This window comes from Anser cygnoides, chromosome Z (assembly GCF_040182565.1).
Source record: "Anser cygnoides isolate HZ-2024a breed goose chromosome Z, Taihu_goose_T2T_genome, whole genome shotgun sequence".
Lineage (NCBI taxonomy): Eukaryota > Metazoa > Chordata > Aves > Anseriformes > Anatidae > Anser > Anser cygnoides.
This window is the reverse complement of record NC_089912.1, coordinates 62,643,637-62,663,595: the sequence shown is the minus strand read 5'-3', so window position 1 is coordinate 62,663,595 and position 19,959 is coordinate 62,643,637. Positions and strand designations below refer to the sequence as shown.

At 46.3% G+C, this 19,959-nt stretch overlaps 2 protein-coding genes and 1 long non-coding RNA gene across 9 annotated transcripts in view; 1 reads left to right on the top strand and 2 right to left on the bottom strand.

Moving 5' to 3' along the window:
- DNAI1 (dynein axonemal intermediate chain 1) overlaps nucleotides 1-4,301 on the bottom strand; it is a 141,160-nt gene extending 136,859 nt beyond the window's left edge. For all 3 annotated transcript variants that reach the window (XM_048048552.2, XM_048048553.2, XM_048048554.2), the window contains exon 1: nucleotides 4,170-4,301. In XM_048048552.2, coding sequence (XP_047904509.2) covers nucleotides 4,170-4,202 — 33 coding nt within the window. In that variant the 5' untranslated portion in view covers nucleotides 4,203-4,301. The remainder of the gene's footprint in view (nucleotides 1-4,169) is intronic.
- LOC125180137 (uncharacterized) lies at nucleotides 1,853-4,163 on the bottom strand. Of its 2 annotated transcripts, none has more exons than XR_007158427.2 (3): nucleotides 3,572-4,163; nucleotides 2,790-3,003; nucleotides 1,853-2,295 (listed from the first exon to the last, which is right to left on the bottom strand). It is a non-coding gene; the product is annotated as an uncharacterized lncRNA (long non-coding RNA). The 2 variants fall into 2 exon arrangements; XR_007158426.2 differs by having other exon boundaries at nucleotides 2,790-2,926.
- A 91-nt stretch (nucleotides 4,302-4,392) lies between the features above and the next one.
- FAM219A (family with sequence similarity 219 member A) overlaps nucleotides 4,393-19,959 on the top strand; it is a 99,127-nt gene continuing 83,560 nt past the window's right edge. Inside the window, exon 1 of one of the 4 annotated variants that reach the window (XM_048048559.2) lies at nucleotides 4,393-4,620. In XM_048048559.2, the coding sequence (XP_047904516.1) occupies nucleotides 4,561-4,620 (60 nt within the window). In that variant the 5' untranslated portion in view covers nucleotides 4,393-4,560. The remainder of the gene's footprint in view (nucleotides 4,621-19,959) is intronic. The other 3 variants (XM_048048560.2, XM_048048558.2, XM_066988722.1) reach the window with 3 other exon arrangements.

The window sequence follows — 19,959 nt, the reverse complement described above, 5'->3', positions numbered from 1 at the left end:
CCACAGAAATCCTTCAGGAGAAAATGTGTTCACCCCTCACATTCAGATCCAAGGCCTGCCCTGACTGCTCAAGTAGGAGATGCTGTGATGCTACCATGTGTGCTGTCCCCCATCAGGATGAGGTTCCTTGCTGTAGCCTTTGCTGGGCGGTTCATCCTTCTCCTGTACTGTCAGATTAGACCACCCTTTCCTGACCAGCACTTGCAACTGGTTGCTGCACATACACAGCAAGGTGAGGAGCCAGACACACCACTATATGGTAACTCCTTGAGAAACATGTAATGTTTCCCTATATTGAAAGAGTAAAGTGGGTTGAGCAGATCTGGATTTGCAGATCTAACCTAAAATACCAGAAAATTGGGCAGGGATGATGCAGGCTGATTACTCTGCAAAGCTGAACTGTCAGTTCATATTAAGCAAATCTTCCAAAGGCTGAAAATCAATTACATATTAATGAAACACTCATCACAGGGCAATGACAAACACAGACTACATTTTTTTAAGATCATTAAACAGACATTCCTGCAGAATCTCTGCTCCCCATGCTAGCAGTCACCATAAGACAATCTGACCGCAAGGCTGAGCAATCACAGAATGCTCCAGCTAAGTTTACTTTATCTTCCTGAGCACAGGCATTATCATCCCCATTTCCTTTCCAGCGCAGCACAAAGGTTAACATGTAATCAGAAAAAAAAAAGAGAAGTACAAAGTTGCTTAAAGGATTCTAGGAGGGAAGAGGGAGAATCATTAGAAGAAGTGGGCTTGACATTTCTGTAAAACCATTTAATAACTTCCTGCTGGCTTTCTATTCTTGTTTTGAATCTTAGCAGTCTCAACAGTAAACCACCGCTCAGCACAATGAGCAGAGAAGCACGGCATGGAAACAAAGCCAAAGAAAGCAGAGGGACTTGTTGCCCGCCCTGCAGCAGACTTCCATTTACACGCACTAGGGATGCCAATTTAAGAACTATTTGCCAACATATTTTTAATCTGCTTTGTGAGAGACACTAAACCAAGTGTTTATTTTATATTACATGGACGGTTTAATGCATGTTTTAAGAGCTAACAGGCACCTTAAAAGCCTTTGCTGTCAAAAAGTAAGAACTGATTGCTGACTGCTTTTTGGGAGGGAGTCCCTTTGTCTCTCCTTGACAGCTTGGTGAGCAGCAAAGAAGGCGCTGACATGTCGGTGGGTGCAAGCCCAGGTGTTTAATTAGAAACGCCTCACTGTCCAAATTCGGATGCTTTCCTAACACAGCACAAGTTACCTGTTGCTGACAGCGCTGTTGACCCTATCTGGCAAGTGCCCCCAGTCTGGTTTTACTTACTGCAAATAAAAAGAAGTGTATGCAATGTCAATTAAGGAACCATAGCCAAATCAGTGGGCTCAGCCACAGGGGTACACAGCAGCACACGGCGCACTCCTCCACTCAAAGAGAAGAAGGGCCACAAAGTGAAGACTTTGAACTCTGGATTCAGCATAACCAACACCTCCAACAGCATACCTGAAAACCACATTTAAAATGTTTTTATAAACTTAGAAATTGTTGTCCGCTTTCTTCCACCACCCACACACAGGAATGACACAGGGCTAACATGGTGCTGTCCCCTGCCCTACCAGCAGCTCTCTGCACGTCTTTGTACGTGCCACACAAGTCATTGTTTTTAAAATAATACTGTTCTTCAGCATGTCATACCCAAGACCTCATTTTCAAGGGAGTCGAGAATCTAATTCTTCCATTCACTTCCGTCTGATTCAGAGACATTGGTTTATGTCTTTCCATAATTCTGCACGTTCCCAAAACGCGCTGGGGCTCGATTCTGTGTAACAAATTTCTGACCTGAACGGAAGGATGGTATTGAAGTATACAGCATACATAAGTTTTATTATTTACAAAGCTGCATTGGGAACACAAAGATCTGGGCACACCCAATCACTTTAACAGACTTTGAACACTGGAACATTTCTTATTAATGTCTCCAAACATATAAGAGCAATGGTCTAAACGTGCTTCTAATTAAGGCTCAGATCGAGTCAAACGATTCATCTTGAATTCACTTCATCTACCACGTTTATCTCTGACGGCCAGACAGCTTTTGGCATATTTTCATCCAAGAACCTGGGAGATTCCATTCAAAGAAGAAGAAAAATACATCGTCTGGTTGGAGGTTGAACTGGAGGCTGAAGTCACTGGGATAAAGAGATAAAGAGCAAAAGAAAGCAAGAGACTCATGTCAGAGGAAAGGGAAAATACAAGACAGGCAGAAGACAGAAGAAGGGCAGGCAACCGCCACCTGTAGGGGAAAAAAAGAAAAAGAATTGATTACAAAGCACTCAAAGAGCCCACAGCCATGAAAGCGAAGGAGGGACTGGAAGTGACACATGGCAACAGGGAAGAACCTGAAACCATTCAGGTAACTGTCTCAGCTTTGAGCACAATCTCAGGAAGAAAATTTTCAAAGGGAAAGCAGTCAGCAATGAAAAACCTACGAGGCAGAGCAGAACAAAGCAATACAAGGGATATACAGGAATGAAAAGCATGGGGACAGGTGAAAAGAGCATAGTGCTACAGGAGAACTTGCAGCGAAAGGGACAAGGACGGAAAGCCGATGGAAATGATGCTCAGTAGAAAAAGCAGCCTCACAGGCAAGCAGCAAGCTTGTTTCCTGCCTCTTTATGAACACTGGCAGAGAGGAAGAACGTGTCTGAGACACAAGTGCAGGGCCTTACTCATTTGTTTTCAAAAGAGACTTTCTTGACAAGAATTGGGATCTAGACCTTGACTCACCAATTAATTTTACAGTAGCCATCAGGCCTCAGTAAATACCAATCATCGGGCCCCGATGGCGCAGTGCGTCGTGCAAAGGTGCAGCCATTTACTCCTGTGACTCTCCAAGCCCCGGTGACGTGGGCTGTACTTTAGATCTGTGAAGATGAGACAACAGCCTCTGGCCTCCAGAGCCAGCTAGTGATTCACACAATTCCTCCACTGCAAGAATATTCTAGTCGATGAAAGTACACGAAACAGCAGTCAGATTTAACAAGCACAGACAAATATAGGGAAGGCAGCACAGGACAAGTTAAAATTATTTTAAGTAATTGTAGTTAAAGTTATGCGAAAAGCCAAAAATCCAAAGAGTTTAAACCGTTTGTGATGTTTCAAGAACTTTAAAATAAAAAGAATGCCTTTACAACACATTAATTAAGTTTTTCAACTAACATGTGAACCAAAGCCTATCCATTTCAGAACATTTGAGATAATGGTTAATGAAAGTGACTAAAAATGTTTATGTGGAAATTCTGAAAGTAAAAGAAATTGGGATTCAGAGCAAGCATTTAATGCCAAGTTTAGTTTATACCATCATTATTAACGCATTTTACGATTTTAGCATAAACCTCTTTATTATCTAGGACGGAATGGGGTCTTTGGTTCTCCATTTCTGCCCTTTGCAGACCTCATAAAGCCTTTGTAACTTGACAGTTGCAAGCACTTTTCAGCGGAAGCATTACGCATGTCACAGAGATCCCCTCTCTTTCTCTTTTCTGCTCTGAAGCCCGAAGCCCTCTTACCACACGTGCAGGAACAACCAGACGGCTCCAAAGACACCAGCCCTGTGCAGAACCATGTCGGTACGCCTGGGTTTGAGGCGCTAGCCCTCAGTTGGAGGTCCACCACCTCACGGGCTCTGAGCCTGTCCTTCTTTGTTACCTTCAGCTTCCCCCGGTCAGTTACGGCATTTCTGGCACGCGCTCTGGATGTTGTTGCGTTGGGGAGCTTCCGGACCAGCTATGCTGACCCCCGCCTCCCCCCGCAAAGATCAAACCGCTGGGACAGGCTGCCCAGAGAGGCTGTGGAGTCTCCTCCTCTGGAGATACTCTAAACAAAGCGTGCTCTGGGTGACCCTGCTCGGCGGCACTGGGGTCGGACTGGGTGATCTTCAGGGGTCCCTGCCCACCCCAGCCGCGCTGCGACTCCGTGAGGTGACGGTGACGGGGCGCGGGGCGGGCGCTGCTGCTTGGGGACGGGGGGGGCCCCCACGTCACGTCTCCGAGTGACGTCACACCTCGGGGATGACGTCACGGTTCGGGGTGACGTCACCGGTCGGGAGTGACGTCACCGGTCGGGAGTGGGTGACGTCGAGGCGGCGCCGCCCTGCCGCGCCCTTACCTGCCGCCGCCCGTCGCCCGCCTTAGCCGGCATGGCGCCCCTCCGCCACGGCCTCCCCCCCGCCGGAAGTTGACTCGGCAGCCATGGCAACGCGCCGGAAGCGCTGCCGCCGAGCCATTCCCTCCCCCTCCCCCTCCCCCTCCCCCGCGATCTATTCCCGCGCTCTGACCCCGCCCCCTGCACGCACACACCCCTCGCCCTCATGAATATGCAAATGAGCGGGGCGGGGCGGCGGCGGCGGACCCGGAAGCGGCGCGGCTGAGTCACGGCGGCGGCGATGAGGCTGCGGCGGGCGGCGGCGGGCGCGTGAGCCAGGAGCCGGGAGCCCCCCGCCGCCATCCCGCCGCGTCCTCCCGCCCTCCTTCCTGCCCTGCCCTGCCCTGCCGCCACCATGATGGAGGAGATAGACCGGTTCCAGGTGCCCGCCGTGCGCGCTGAGATGCAGCCGCTGGTGAGCGGCGGGACGGGAGCCGCCGCTTGGCCGCTGCATGCCCCCCCCCCCCCCCCCCCATGCGGGGGTAACGGGATTGGGGTTGGGATGAGGGAGGGGAAAACGGGCCGGCCCCGGGGCCGTTACATAACGGCCGTCCCCTGCTGTGTCATGGCGGAGGGTGGGGGGGGCGGTGGCCGCCCCGAAATGTGCCCCTCCACCCCGGTTGATGCTCGCCGAGAGGCAGCGGGAGGGAAGGGAGGAGGCGCGGCCAGCCCCGGGGACTGCCAGCCGGCCGCCCGGTAGCCCACGGCCGCCTACGGGCGTGTGGCTGCCTGGCTCTGGCGCCGAGGGCTTGCTCCCGGTGCCGTGCACCAGCCGCGTGCGAGCCCCGGGATGTGTGTGTGTGTCCGGCCCTGCATCCTGCCTGGCGAACGTCCTCCTCCTTCCTCTCCTCCTTCCCTGCCTTCCTCTCCTCCTTCCCCATCTTCCTCCCCTCCTTCTGCATCTCCTCACGGCCCCCTCAAAGCCCACGACCTGTTGGCATCACCGTCGGGGCGGGTGGCTGCAACGCGCCAGCTCCCGTTGGCACCCGGAGGGAGCAGATCCCACCCCAGTACCCGACCGTGCGGGGTGAAGCCCGCGGGGAGGTGCGAGGGACTGGGCCGAAATGCCCCCGCAGATCCCCCGGCAGCGGGAGCGGGGCTGGTAGCAGCGGGTTCGTGTTAGCCCTGAAGGTGCTCCCGAGGCTCCCGGTGTGTCGAGCTGTCGGCTGTCTGGAGTCGGTGTCCGCGCCTCGGTTTCTTGTGGCAACCAGCGTTCATCAGCTAAATAAAAACTGAGGACGCAATAATCGGCTTGTGAACGGAAAGGCTCCTCTGTGTTGGTCTCCAGACTGGTTACCTCACGGCGACAAGAAAAGGCTTTGGTGACAAATTATGGAAATAGCTTCAGGCTGATTTTTTTTATGGTTTGGTTCTTCAGTTTGTAACCTTTGTGGTGGGAAGAGAACTGTCCCTGCAAGCTGCTGGGGACTTGTTGCGTGCTTACTGTGAGGTTTTGTTGAGCACGGTGAGGCTGGCCCACGTTATGGTGAAGGCAGCGGGCATACTAGTGAGATGAGCGAGTTTGGAAGAGCAGTTGGCAGACCAAAAAGCCAAAACTCTTAAATACTTCCCAAAGCAGTTGGGGTTTCTTATGCCCAATAAAATCCCATAATAGCAGAGGGATGGAAATGGTATTTGCGAGCACGTTTGTGTAGACAGAGTGGGCAGAACCTGAGGAGGTGACTTGGTCCAGCCCAGCTGTCTCAGGGTGGGATGGTGTATCATGCAGCAATGGTAGTAAGCTTAAGAAGGTTTCCTTCTCCTCTTCGGCTGCCAAAATTACGAAAAATTCACAAAGGAATTTCACACATTTAAAAAAAAAAATTCTCTGAACACAGCTAAAGGAGTTTTTTTTTCCCTAGGCTTCAGGGTTTCTGTTGGTTTTTAACTAATAGTGTTCATAGTGAAAATGCGTGCATGCGAGGGACTGCTGCAGTGAGTGGATGGTGAGGGATGCTTCCACGTGCCTGGGAAGGCTGGCATCAATCTCGGGAATGGGACAGAGCAAGTCTGGTACAGCATTTCCAGTGGCACCACCTGCTTGTAGCTCCTGGTCAGCACCTGGCACGCAGGCACTGGTGCTCGCAAGGCTCCCTGCACTTCAGAAGCTGGCTGGGGTTTGTAGTGGTTTGCTTGGGTGGCCAAATTCTGCCCCATGCTGCTGCATTGTTCTACGGCAGCTACTGCTTGTCCCATTCCTCTTCCTCTCCTTCCTTCCTACCCCATCCCATGTTTTTAAGTACAAAACAACCCGTGTGTCTCAGGACTGTTTTTTTTTTTCCTATCCTCAGTGGAAAAGCTTCGAATTCCACCTTCCAGGGCCAGTGGTCTGTGCAATGTTGAAGGCTGAAGGAGTCTAGCAGTGTTTTCCCCATCCAAAGGGCTGAGGTAGAAGCTTGTTTTCCAGGTGTGACGTGACAGCCAGAACTCTTCAAATTTAAGAGATAGGTACAGCTGGCAAATGCCTAAGGAAAGCCATTCTCAGAACACAGTGTTTCTAATCCCATAAGTATCCAAACCTGCCACTGATACCGGCATTATTGATCAGTTTTCTGTCAGGGGTGACAGAGTTGACAAATGGTGAAAACATTTTAGGTTGTTCTTGTGGTTGTTTGGTTCTGTAGCTTCTAACTCTTGTGTTGGGGAAATAAACCTGTCCATACAAGCTGATGTGGACTTGTTCCATGCCCTACCGGTGTGTATTTTTCCCAAGCACAAGTCTCCATCTTGGGAGATGTCAAAAGCCTCCTGGGCAGCTGTCTCTGGGTGGCACTGCTTGAGCTGGGGCTTGGAGCAGGTGACCTCCAGAGGTTCCTTTGCAGTGGTTCTGCACTAATGTCTGGTGTCCACGGAGCACGCATCATGACACTAACAGTACTGTATTTGCTGAGCAAGGGCAGAGTACTTGGCCCATCTATGACTTTTTGCCCAATTCTTTAAAGTTCAAATGTGTCTGGAGGGGGAACCTTGCCTCATGTCCAGCTAAGGGTTGCGTTGGTGTCTTAGTGCAAGGCTAAGGGCAGCACCTAACTGGAGCTGTGTGGAGCATCGCTTGCTCTGACGAAGCGTGCTGGGATCTCTGGTTGCTGCAAGTTGCTCCTAGCTAATAATGGGGTTGGTCAGGGGTTGTGTTGCAGAGCAGAGAAGTGTTTGTTCTGCAGGCTGCGTGCTGGCCATCTCTGTTGTGCTTCCCATAACCTTCTCAACAATTGCAGTGTTGTGGAGCTAGGAGGGTGGGCAGTCATTTCCTCCTCTCTTCAGCCTGTTTGGATAAAAAACACCAAGTCAGACAAGCTGCCTTGGTTCTGCTCGACCTCTGCAAACATGGATTATGAGAGCTGCTGTGTACTAATGCTGACCCAAGAGAAGGTTCAGTGCAGGACTTAACGAGAGGGATTTGCTGCAGAGAAATGGACAGGATGCCCTACAGACCCTGGATCAACATTGGCAAGGCAGGACATAGGGCAGGACAAGGCCCAGTGTTTCACATCTCTGCAAGATGTATTATTCTGCATGTCTTGATATTGTGGCACAATTCAGTACACATTCCTTCTAGAACACGTGTGGCATCTTTCTGTAAGATTGGAATGGTTTTGATTCTGATTTCCTGTCCTGGATACTGGTGGCTCTTGACTTCCATCCCCAGAGTACCTGTCCCTTCAAGTTAATATACTAATTTTCCTGGGCTCTTGTTTACTCCTAATACTTAATATCATGTGTTTCCTATCAACATGATGCAAGCTCAACTGTGGAAACTCTGTTCTGCTTAATTTCTCTTTGATCTCTGCCTGGTCACGATCCTTCTGATCCTTCTCCACAAAAAGGGATTTCTTCAGTAGCTGCTGGGCAGCAGGTTAGTTTCAGAGAGGGCCAAGTTCCAACATTGCTGGGGCGCGTGATGTGATAAGGCCTGAAACACAGTATTTCTGAGACACTTAGGCTCTATGGGTAGCTATCTTTGCTGATGTGGCTGGGATTTGGTGTGTTAACTTGCAACCAGAGAAACACTGCAAGTCTTTCATTGCATCGTTGTGATGATTGATGTGGGTTTGCTTTCTCCAATGGCTTTTTTTTTTGTATGGAAGGATTCATAACACTTAATTCTTGTTGCATAGGTAGGTATTAAACAGAGGGAGAAGTGGAGGGACGTGTGCCCAGTGAGGATGCCCCAGAGGAAGAGCATTAAAGTAGTCTAGAATAGGAATGGGGCTGCCTGCAATCATATGTGGACCTATCCTAACAAAAGTTCAGCACAGGAACCTTACTACACGCTCTTCCTGTGACTTAGAAGCTTGTTGTGTTGGCCAAACTCCTGCAAAATCCTTCCTATTTCTGTTAGAATGGAAGGTACCAAGCACAGTGCAGTGGGGTTGTATCTTGAATTTTGGCGGTATGTGGAAACCCTCCTGAGCCCGGCTGGTGTATGGTGGCAAACTGACAGATGACAGTGTTGGATCGCACATCGTTCCTGTACGATAACGCAGGCAGTTGCTGTTCTTAGCATGGAAATGCAAGTAGAATAAAAGTGCATCTGCCCACATGGCATCAGTACCACTTTTCTTGAGGAAAAAGCACCTGCCAAAATGCAGCAGCTTCAGAGGAGCTTTTCCGCAAACTGCTGAGACTTTGGCTTGATTTCTGGAAGTGGCAGCTGGAACACAATATTTTAATTTCCCAGTTCTCCACCTGCTTGAAAAATGGAACTCTCTGCAGAGAAATTGGGCTAATGGTCCTTATATCTACTTCTGAAGCGTTGTGGCCGGGCTGGTTCCTCTCAGAGGTTTGCCATGCTGTGGGGCATTGGGTTGGCAGCTCGAGTTGTGACTGCTAAAGCTGATCGAAGGATTTCAATTAGCCACATCCTGCAGTGATGCTGATGGCTCTCTAGTTGAGATGCTGAATCCACGCTGATCCTGGAGGTGCAAAATTTCCGGAAAATTCTAAAGATATAGAAGTTGCATTTCCAAATGCCTTTTCTTGAAAATTTGTCTTTTTTTCTGTTTTTGGTTTCTATATACTGGGTACTTAGTGTTTCAAAAATGAACTATAATTTCAGTTAGCAGACAGCATGAGCATTCAGCATGCTTATAAAATCTGCATTCTTAGTTTCTGGAAATATTGACTGTCTCCTGTTAGGGAAGTTGTGCTGTGTTTTAAGATCTTTTTTTGTTTTGCCTGATGCACCTCTAAAATAAGGAGAAAACTGAAAATAGAAAAGCAAGAGTTACTACCACGCAAAAAGAAAGGTTATACCTGTAGGGCTTAGAAATGGTATGTTAATGTAACATTAGGTCTCAAGTGCAGCTAGACAAGAAACTCATCTTTCTAGAAGGAAAAAGATTCTAAAATGAAAATGTCATCCCTATGTATATTCATGGTAATGTAGCCCAGGGGTTACAGAGCTATATGTTTTGTAAATGCCTACAGTACATGGGACTTGTAAAGGCTCAGTACTGCAAGTTCTGAAATACTTCTATTTCAAAGGGTCCTTCTTTTAGTTAGACAGTCTGACTTGATGTGCTGCGATGTCATTTATAGCCGGAGTCTTAAGAATGATCTTCCTGAATACCTCGGTTCTATCATGGTCGTTGTCCCCCATTCTGTATCAGGCCTTTGGTGCAGAGGTACAGGAGCAATCTCCTTTCTCCCCCAGGCCATGGAAAAGCTCGAGCAGTTACTCTAGCACAGGCTGTGCTGAGGGATGCTGCTGCTGCTGCCAGAGGGTGCGGGAGTGCTGGCTCTGCAGGCTGCTTCCTTTTTTCCACTTCTTTGCACAAACTCTTAAACGTAGTTCTTCTGTCAGTCATGTTGGGAGATCCCTTCATGAGCGAAGAAAGGTGTTTAAAAAGGGGCACTGTGAACTTAATGAAGAATTAAACCTGCACGGCCTCCTCTAGGGATTCTTCCATACCTCCCAGGAGCTTGTTATCTGTAGCTCGACATTAATATCTACTCAGACACCAACTCGTGGTACAGAAATAGCCATACGCTCTCTCTGCCAGTAGTAGCGTAAGGTCTGTAAGGAAGCAGACAAGGTGAGCAAAATGCCAGGCCAAGAGAGGAAAACAACGTGTGCCTTTAATTCTGCAAGCCTTCATTCAAAGAAAGCTCTCTGCTCACCCGCAGGGCTGTAGGGCGCATGTGGCCTCCCTGGAGCTGCTTCTTCCTTGCTGTCCAACTGAAGATTGAACTTGATAAGAAAAGAGGAGGGGACCCTACAGCTGGCCTTACCTGTGGGGTAGGGGGTAAGTGGGGAGCTGGCTAAAGGCACAGTAGGGATTCAGTCAGTCACGATGGTGTGCCTGGTTTCTCCAGACATTTTAAGACCTTGGCTGGAGCAGTTGTCTTTCTGCTTCTATTCAGATCAATTATCTGTCACTTTCCACAGACACTGCAGAAATGTGTCTGCGCTTTCACCCCACGCTGCACACACCATGTATCTTCTGTGAAGCCTTGCACCATTTTGAATATAAGGTCCCGGTGGGGTTATTCAGAATCTGTCACTAAAATTGACGTCTTAGTGATGCAGCCACTTGCAACGAGTAAATCCGTCAGCTCCAGCTCTAACCCTGTGTAGTCCTTCTGACCATTATTCTTCTTTCTGAGGTTTAAACTGTAATCTTGTTCAGTGGATTGGTGTCCGTTTTTGAGCATGTAATAAAAGGCAAGCATTCACTTCTCAGCTTTGACCCCAAGGACGGGGAGTTGAAGTGAATAAAATCATAGGTGGAAATATTCTTCCGTTTTGGAGAGAGCCTGCTGGGGAGTCTGCATGGTTTTGGGACATATCCACTATGAATTCACAGGATAACAAGGCTCATCACGTCTTTGGGAAGAAATGCCCTCTTAAATACACGTGGCGTATGCTGGCTATACCCTGTGTGCTTTTACTAGTGGGTTGCAAAGTCCTCTTGGATACGGACAGAGAGAAGTTTGTTGTTTCCATTAGTAAAGCTGAAGGTCTTCTTTCGTAAGAAGGCTGTCATCCCTCTGAAGATGGGCTAATGAGATGCAGTTTCTTCACCCCAATGTCAAGACCTTATTTATTATCCAGAAGGTAAAAGGGAGAGCATTTTTTATGTTGTAGAGCTATTCCTGTAGTATTGGCAAGCTGTCTAGTGAAGATGCAGCTGCTGCCTGTAAGCAAGTTATTTTGCTAGAATGTTTTTAAGTTCTTCACTGAACTTGCTAGGTTCTGTGTATCTGCAGCTTTATTACAGAAGTTGACAAGCTGTCTGCCTGGAGTTAGTGGAGAAAGCCTAAATAAAGCTGTGGAGTAGGTCAGAACATCAAATAACTAGCCACCAAGTAACTCTTGTTGAAAAGTCCCATAACCCAGCACTGTACGCCTGTTGGACCACTTCTTTTAGGCTGTACACTCTGCTTTAGTAGGTAGATCAAACCTTTCTCATCAGCTGTTTGGGAACTACTTTGCTCACACGCTTCTTGCTTCCAGAAAAGACTGTTGGATCTTTCCTGTCAGACTTTGGTTTCCGTCTGCATTCAGGGCCCTCAGACACGAATCCTTTCTCCCTGCGCATGGTTTGACGTGTCATCTCGTGCTTGTCTGACACTGTTTCTCTTGCTATCTATTCAGTGTCCTTCCTGAGCTAGGATTCATTAATACGAGCAGCTGACCTTTGGGGCTCTGCAGCATTCAGTCTAATAAATCCTGTAGACAGTCTCTTTTCCTAAGAACCCAAGCACGGCAGTGATATTCTAATGATCATCATTTCTCTCTGTCTTGTGCGTTTTGCTGATTAAATGGGAATGTAGGTTAATGATTTAGTACACTTGTATTCAAATAAGCTGTGTGCTTACACTGTGTCTTGTCTTGGGTTTTTGTTCATATGCAGCCCCAGGTGAGAACAAACCATGGTTTCTGTCTCGGTGTCAAAGATGAGATCCTCCCACGTTTTTAGCCAAGCTAGTTCTAGGATCACAACTTCTTTGAGCACACAAGTCTAATTCCGTTAGAGATGTGGAGATAAGTGGATTAAAATCCACCGAAAAACCTCTAAATGTTACCAGTGGCCTGTTTGAGTTTGAAGGGCTTCACCTGCAGTGGTTGACACAGTAGTAGAGGAGTGTACTACCTGAATACTCAGTGGCTTATTCTCAGTGGTAGTAGCCTGATTGTGGGGTTTAACTTTTAATCTGAAACTTGTCTTGTAGTCAGTAGCTACAAGTAGGTTGGGGTGTGGTAAAGGATGACTTCTAAAATTGTTTCTGAAGTCTGCAGAACCTGAACATCCAAGGAGCTGTCTGAACAGATCAACCTTCTGAGAAACAAGAGAGGGAGGAAGAGCTGTCCGTGTTGCACGGGGAGCATGCTGTTCACTGAGAGGAAAAACCAAGTAGGAATGTTCCTGACCAGAGACTGCATATAAATCTGCTCTCTGGCAGGATCTTATGACTGATGCTTCTAAAAACAATACGCTCTTCTGTGTGAAAGCATGATCTTCTTCTCATCCACATGCACATGATGCAGATAGAAAATATGTCATCTCTGGTGGCTAGGGAAGTCCCTCCAGCTGAGCACCACACAGACACAGGGCTCCTGCAGGCCCTGCTCTGTTATCCTGGGCATGGAAAGGGGTCTCAGCTGGTAATCATACTGATGGAGCAAAACAAGTGACAGTTCACACTTACCAGCATGGCCTGTGCCATTTTCAGAAGGGGTCTCAGGTATGGACAAACGTACAATGAGTGTTCCTGTGGCACAGCTTCCCCTCTGCTTCCCCTTGCCGTTGTTGGGGGGCTGCTTTGTTCCACTGGCAAAATGGAAGCACAGCTGGGGTCATCAAAATGCCGTTGAATCTTTAGACATAACACTGAGCCCTAATGGTTGCAAATGTGGATTTAGTTTGAAAGCACAAGGGAGGGCATGGTGCCTGAGCCTTGGTTCTCATAGTGGCTGTGTTTGGGATACATGTGGAATAAAAGAAAGCCGAATACAACATCCCTTGAGACAAGCTGCAGGAGAGAGGCAGAATACGTGGACTCTGATCTAGAATGAGTCTTGAGATCTTATGATTTAAACTGCTTAATAAAAGGTGGAACTATAGTGGAAGTGGTTTTCAGTTAATAGTGCAAGTGATGAACGTTTAACAAGTGTCTTATAGGATCTACTTGATATGGAAGCAGGAGAAAAAAAGCTTTTCTAAGTTTACGATTCCTAAACTCTAGGTAATTTTGCAGCAGAATTACGATGCAGTCCAGGGGAAGATTTAACTATCCATCTTTCTCCGTGCCAACCACTTTCAGGTCTGTGGGTCTGTCTAGGTCTCTGTAACCCTTCTTTATCTAAAAGAAAAAAAAAATCCAATATCAGTCCTGAGAATAGCTGTGGGAACAGCATGTTCACAGGCTTTAAAGATGGAGGTCACCTAGCGTGCTGGAGCATGTAAAAGCTGCACTTGCATTGTGTTGTTGGCACTTGATAATCCTAGGGGAAGCTTCTAGCTAGTGTTACTCAATTTCTGTATATCTGCATATGTCAAAAGTTGGGTTTAGGTTCCAGTTTTGGTCACCAAACTGGGATTGAGGGGAATGGGTATGGCAAAGGAGTTACAGGAAGTCCTACCTTTCTTGTAAATGTTAGGATACTTGCACTGAGATTTAACTGGCAGGAATTGCTACTTTGGGATGTTAATGCAGGGCCTGAATGTATAGTCTGGAATTTTTCAAAGCACTAGTGATTCTTCTGCTGCAGCGATGGAGTAAAAAAGGCATACTACTCCTTTTCAGTTATTCCAGCAGAGCCAAACCCTTCAGTGGATATGCTTTATCCAGCATACCACAAAAGCACTTCTCCATGAAAAGAGTATCTTGTAGCTCTTGCAAAAATTGGGGCAAAGTGATTGTGAAAATAACCGAGATGATCCATGCTGTGCATGTAAGAATTATTATAAAGAGATTATCTGGTTATAGGAAAATGCTTCATTTGGATTATGTAGCTACGTATAATTTATAAGCCATGCTTCTTCAGAAGAAGTTTCCTCATGCTGCAGTGGGAAATGTCAGACATGAGCTTTTATTAACACTAAGGTTCTGTATTTTTAGCATTAAATTCCTTAAGATTAATCTCTGGATTTGGGGAAAAAAATCTTTAGGTTGAAAGCAACCCAGCAAAAAAGTGTTTGTCTCCCCAGGTTCACTGGTGTTACACTTCAGGAATCTGCAGGTGTTTTTGTTTTAATTTGCAGAGGTGTGAAGCTTGCTGCTTGGTTTGTGGCTATAGGCTGTCTCAGTTTGACAAATGTGGTGTATGTATATATGACAAACTCTTCTCAGTGACTAGGATTCTGGTCGTTGATCAGTCTGGGTGTGAGATGGAGGATGTATGTGCTAGTGTTGCCAAGGCACCGGCTGTTTTCAACTCTGCTCTATAATCTAGTAATCCACAATGTAGACTCTAATAGTGCCAGTGTTTTCCCTTGCTTGTCCATATGATTAACCCTGGAAGCAGTATTTAGTACAAATGTGCCTGTGTAGAGGTGCTGTTCAGAAGAGGTAGTGGTGAATGCCCTAGCAAAAGCCTAGCTGGAGTGGCACAAGGTGCTCATACTGGCAAGAGAGATGTGTGTTTGCTGGCTTGCTTACTTTCCTTGCCTGTTCTACGGTTCTGTGATTCTGTTTTATGAGCAAAAAGTTTGCTTTTTTTTCTTAATAAGCTATGGCAGTTTGGCAATGGCTGTAAAGCTAAGTGACCATTGATAATTTCGCTAAAATGAGTAGATAAATTCTGTGTTAAGCCTTCATACTTCCCAACTTCCAATTCCGCACCTGATTATGAGTTTATTCTTCTTGACTGCACAAAGTCCTGATAGCTCTGGCAAATGTTCTTATTTGGTTTGAGGATCAAAGACTTCATTTTGTTTTCTGACTTGTTTTCTGTGGAAGACTAGTCAGAATTATAAGACATGTTGTGAGTTTTGTGGTTTTTTTTTTAATAGATACATAGCAACCCAAAAACAAGTCCTGATGTATTTCCTTGTTGGCTGCTTCTTTCCAGGCCAGTTGTTTTGGTGTGGATTTTTTTTGTTGTTGTTTGTTTGCTTTTGAGAGATTTTTAAATGGCCACTGAAGTCTGGCTTGCCTTATTAATGAATAGCTGGGAGAAAGCTAAATGTTTTTTACCACAGGTATTTCCCATTGGTATCAAGGCTGGTAGATATTGCGGAAGAACCTGCCGGGAGACTTTGCATAAATTCAAAACTCATTAACATCACAGGGAATTACTAGCAGTTGGTTGCAATGGTGATAAGGTTTTCATGCTGACACACGGAGAGCTGGGAGGCATGGCTGAGGCAGGCCTATTAAATACCACTCCAAATTTGACCTTCTGAAGTGTATTAAACCCTTGCTGGGATTTTTATTCCCTTGTTATCAGGAACTTCTTTTGGTTTAGCAGAGTTGAGGAACCTGCTCTTAATGGTCTGGAACGCTACTTCAGGCTGTGATCTTAATTGATAAACATGACATCCTTTAATTTTTCAAGTCTGAAGTCAATTCATCCTTTTTATTATGCAAAAATAAAGATGCTTTTCCTTGGTTATTACTGTGGCACAGGACTTAATTCTTTTGATTGCCAATGATGTTAAACAAATTCCGCTTTGCTGGTAAATCATTCCAAATATAATGGGCATCACTTACTAATGAGTATTTTGGTAATTGCAGTAGTGCTTACCCTGCCTTTTCTTCTGGAATAACTTCCAAGATGTGTTTTCAAATAGTAGTTTTAGCTGGGTATCTGCCTGCTCTTCAGAGACAGGGCTGCTTTGCCGGCAGGTTGTGGTGCTACACCTGCTGTCCTGCAGTGATGCTGAATGCTGTTAGGGATCTAAGGCTACAAAGACAGTGAAGGGTCCAGAGGGGAAGATATATGAGCAGCGGCTGAGGTCCCTTGGTTTGTTCAGCCCAGAGCAGAACAGGCTGAAAGGCCTCATGGCCTGCAGCTCCCTCACGAGGGGAGCGGAGGGGCAGGCGCTGAGCTCTGCTCTCTGGGGACAGCGACAGGACCCGAGGGAACGGCATGGAGCTGGGACAGGGGAGGGTCAGGCTGGGTGTTAGGGAAAGGTTCTGCACCCAGAGGTGGTCGGGCACTGGGACAGGCTCCCCAGGGCAGTGGTCACAGCACCGAGCCTGCTGGAGTTCAAGAAGCATTTGGACAACAGTCTCAGACATAAGGTTTGGTTTTTGGGTGGTCCTCTGTGGACCCAGGAGCTGGACTCCAGTATCCTTGCGGGTCCGTTCCAACTCAGGATGTTCTGTGGTCCACCACTGCCACCAGAATCCTCTCAAACTTCAAGAGTTGCACGTGTGGAAATAACATTTTTTGCTCAGTCTGCTCAGAGCTGTGTCAGTTGTCACTTTATATTGTTAGGTCAGATTTTTCAAAAGCTAGCTGGCTGTCTCTTTTTCTGAGCTTCCAGGTAAGTTTTGCTGTGTTTGTCAGCATGACCTTCAGATGATAACTCAATTGCCTGCCCACAGCCAAAGTCTATTGTAAGCGAGCACAGTCTGAGCTAGTTTTGTTCTAGGTCAACTGGTACAAGCAGTGCTTGGGCAGTGAGCATGTATAGTGCTCTAAATCAAAGCTACCTGGTTGGTTTTCAGTAATGCCCTGCAAAAACATTCTTCAGCCAGGTCCTCTATACATCCGTCCCAGTTTGGGGTCATTTCAAGTGCTGGAGCATGGTGAGATGTGCTGCTCCCTTTGGCAAGGCAAGAGACACCTAACGAACACGGCTAATATGAGGTAAAAAGCATTTATGGTTTGGATTCAGATTAGCTCTGTTCTAAATGGTGCCAACAGTTCAAGTCACATACTTCTCTTAAAGGCTAGAGCAACCAGATGGATGTTTTTGGAGGCTATTTAAAAACCACTTTTATTTTGCAGAAATTTTATTTATAACTGGAAATGTGAAATCTTAAAGAAGAGTTGTTGCTGATGTATTTTACCCACTTATTAAAGGTTTTGTCTGAATTTGTCCTGTTTCTACCTGCTACTGTTTACAGGTATCTTGATAATCCATCTACACTAGAATGAAGAAAGGTCTAATAAACCACTAGGGTTTATTAAAAATTGTTTTACTGCTTGCTGAAGTGTATTAAGTGGTTCTGTAAATCTGGCCTTCTTTCAGTTTAGCAGAGCACCTGGAAAGCTACCAACCATGTCCAGTGGATGTTTCAGCGTGATTAATGTCTCCTGACTTGGGTCACTGCTTTGAAGCTCACCTGGGTTTGTATCAGGAAAGAGCAAAACCTTTACTTAGAGCAGAGAGGTGTGCTGAGCAATGAGTGTACATTAGAAGCTCTACATGGAAAACAAAGGTGTCTTCCAGGATGAAAGTTTCAGTCCCTGAGGTCTCATATTAGGGGAGAGAGAATAATGTCTTAAGGAGCTGTTACCCCATGGTGTGCCTCCAGCACAGCAAAAGCCTTCATGCTCTCTGCTGCAGGTGTTGGGTAGTCTTCAGACCTGGCTGAAAGGCAGCATGGCTTCCAGTTGCTCAGTGGTCTTGAACTAGAGTCTGTGTGTCCCCTAGCATATGAAAGACCTACACTAGACTTTTTTGTACCTTTTTTATATCTTTAAGTTTAAAACAAACATAAATAACAAAAACCATAGCCATTTGAAATGGCAGTAGAAATAAGTGTTGAGAGTAATTGTGAGGCAAGGCGGAGGGCTTAACATATTTGGATCTGGAGTGCGCCAAGTACAGGTGTCAAAGTCCTAAGTCCTGCTTTTAGCCTTTAAAAAGAGGCTTTAAGTGATGCACCATCAGGGTTGTACTGATGCACCTTTTTCTTTAGGAACACTCTAGTGGAAATAAATCAATTACTCCACCTGTCATTTCAGCCTTACTATCTTAAAAGAGCAAATTAGTATTACCATGCATAGTTGCCTTCAGTAATGGCAATTGCAGACTTTGAAAATGGATGGTCTTGTAGCTTTGAGATCTGAGTGGGGAGTGCTGTTTAAATATAACAACTCGCTGTACCTTCAGCTATGAAAGTGGAGCAAAGGAAATGGCAGCTTAGGTCTGTTCTTCAGGAGCTCAGTACAAATGATAGGTCAAAACTGGACTTCTTGTGTTTTGTTTTAACCTCTGCAGGCAGCCAAGCACCACACAGCCGCTCGCTCACTGTCCCCAGGTGGAATGGGGGAGAGAATGGGAAAGGTAAAAGTGCAAGAACTCATGGGGTGAAATAAAGACAGTTCAGTACGCGAAGCAAAATCTGTGCATGCAAGCAAAGTAAAACAAGGAATTCATTCAGTACTTGCCAGCAGCAGGCAGGTGTTCAGCCACTTCCAGCAAAGCAGGGCTCACCATGCATAATGGTTTCTTGGGAAGACAAACAATGTCACTGCAAATACCCCTCTTTTTATCCTCCTTTACCCCAGCTGTTATTGCTGAGTGTGATGGCATATGGAGTGGGACATTCCTTTGGCCAGTTGGGGTCAGCAGTCCTGGTTCTGTCCCCTCCCAGCTCCTTGTGCACCCCTGGCCTCCTCGCAGCGTGAGGAGCTGAAATGTTCTTGGCTCTGTGGAAGCACTGCTCTGCAACCACTGAAACATGGGTGTGGTGTCAACATTGTTCTCATCCTTAATCCAGAACATGATATGAGCCTCCACAGAGAAAATAAACTCTATTCCAGCAAAAACCAGGACAATTTGGAAACAGAGTGCTGCAGTTCTCAGGTTGCTACAATTGTGTAAATGCAGTTAAAATTAATCTGTACCAGTATTAATCTTACCGTTTTACCTTATTGTAGCTTTGGTTTCAGAGATAATTGTATGTTGTAAGTACGCAGGGTCCATATGTGAATAAAACATGGTGTAGTTGGATGCTGGAAACTGCAACACCTCCAGGGGCTCTAATCAAATTTGGTGAACTCTGTGTGGGAAAAATACCATAAATAAGCGAGATAGCACACTGTGCCCATCTCTTTCTAGATACTTGACATTGCAGGGGACTTGCTGACAGCTGTACGGAGTTGTGCTTGTGAACTGTTAGCAGTAGCTTGCTCTGCTGTTGCAACCCATCATGTGTTGGTGTCTTGCCCAGCTGTCCTAGCTTTGGTATCATTTTGTTATCCTGCGGAAGCCTTTTTGCTTTTGTTACTTTCTGTGCAGCCAGACAGCACAGGTCTCCTCACTGGTGTTGATAAAATTCTCCCACTAGCTATTGTGATTGGATGTTAGATGGAAACTTATTTCAACTTCTCTCTCCATGGTTCCTCTCTGCCTGCCCCTGAAGTCAAACTGAGAAATAAGAGATAAAGGCAAAGCCTATACATTTGATTTCATTCAAAGCCTCAGTTGGTAGGTTTCTGGGAGGAGCAGCTTGAAGTCTTCCTTGAAGTCTGCCTCATTACCAGATTGGCACAAAGGAATGCTGGAGATTTGCACAGCTGGTGATGGAGAGGAAGTTTACCTTGCATGTTCCTCTGGGTCCCAGTAACTTCTTGTTTAAAAAAAAAAAAAAAAAAAGAATGGCCATGATTAGTTCTTTCTTGGGACACTGAGCATCACTCCAATTTTCACTCTTCCTCAGATGCTAGCTCAGGTGTTCTGCCAAACTTTCAGTGGCTACTGGTATTTCCCTTCCAGTAGCACCTTTAATGGCTGAGATATTAACATTGTGTTGATGCAGGTATCTAAAAAATGACTGCGTGTAATCACTCTGGTAACACAAAGTAAATTGTAAATTAAAAAAAAAAAACATAGGAAATTGTCTAGGG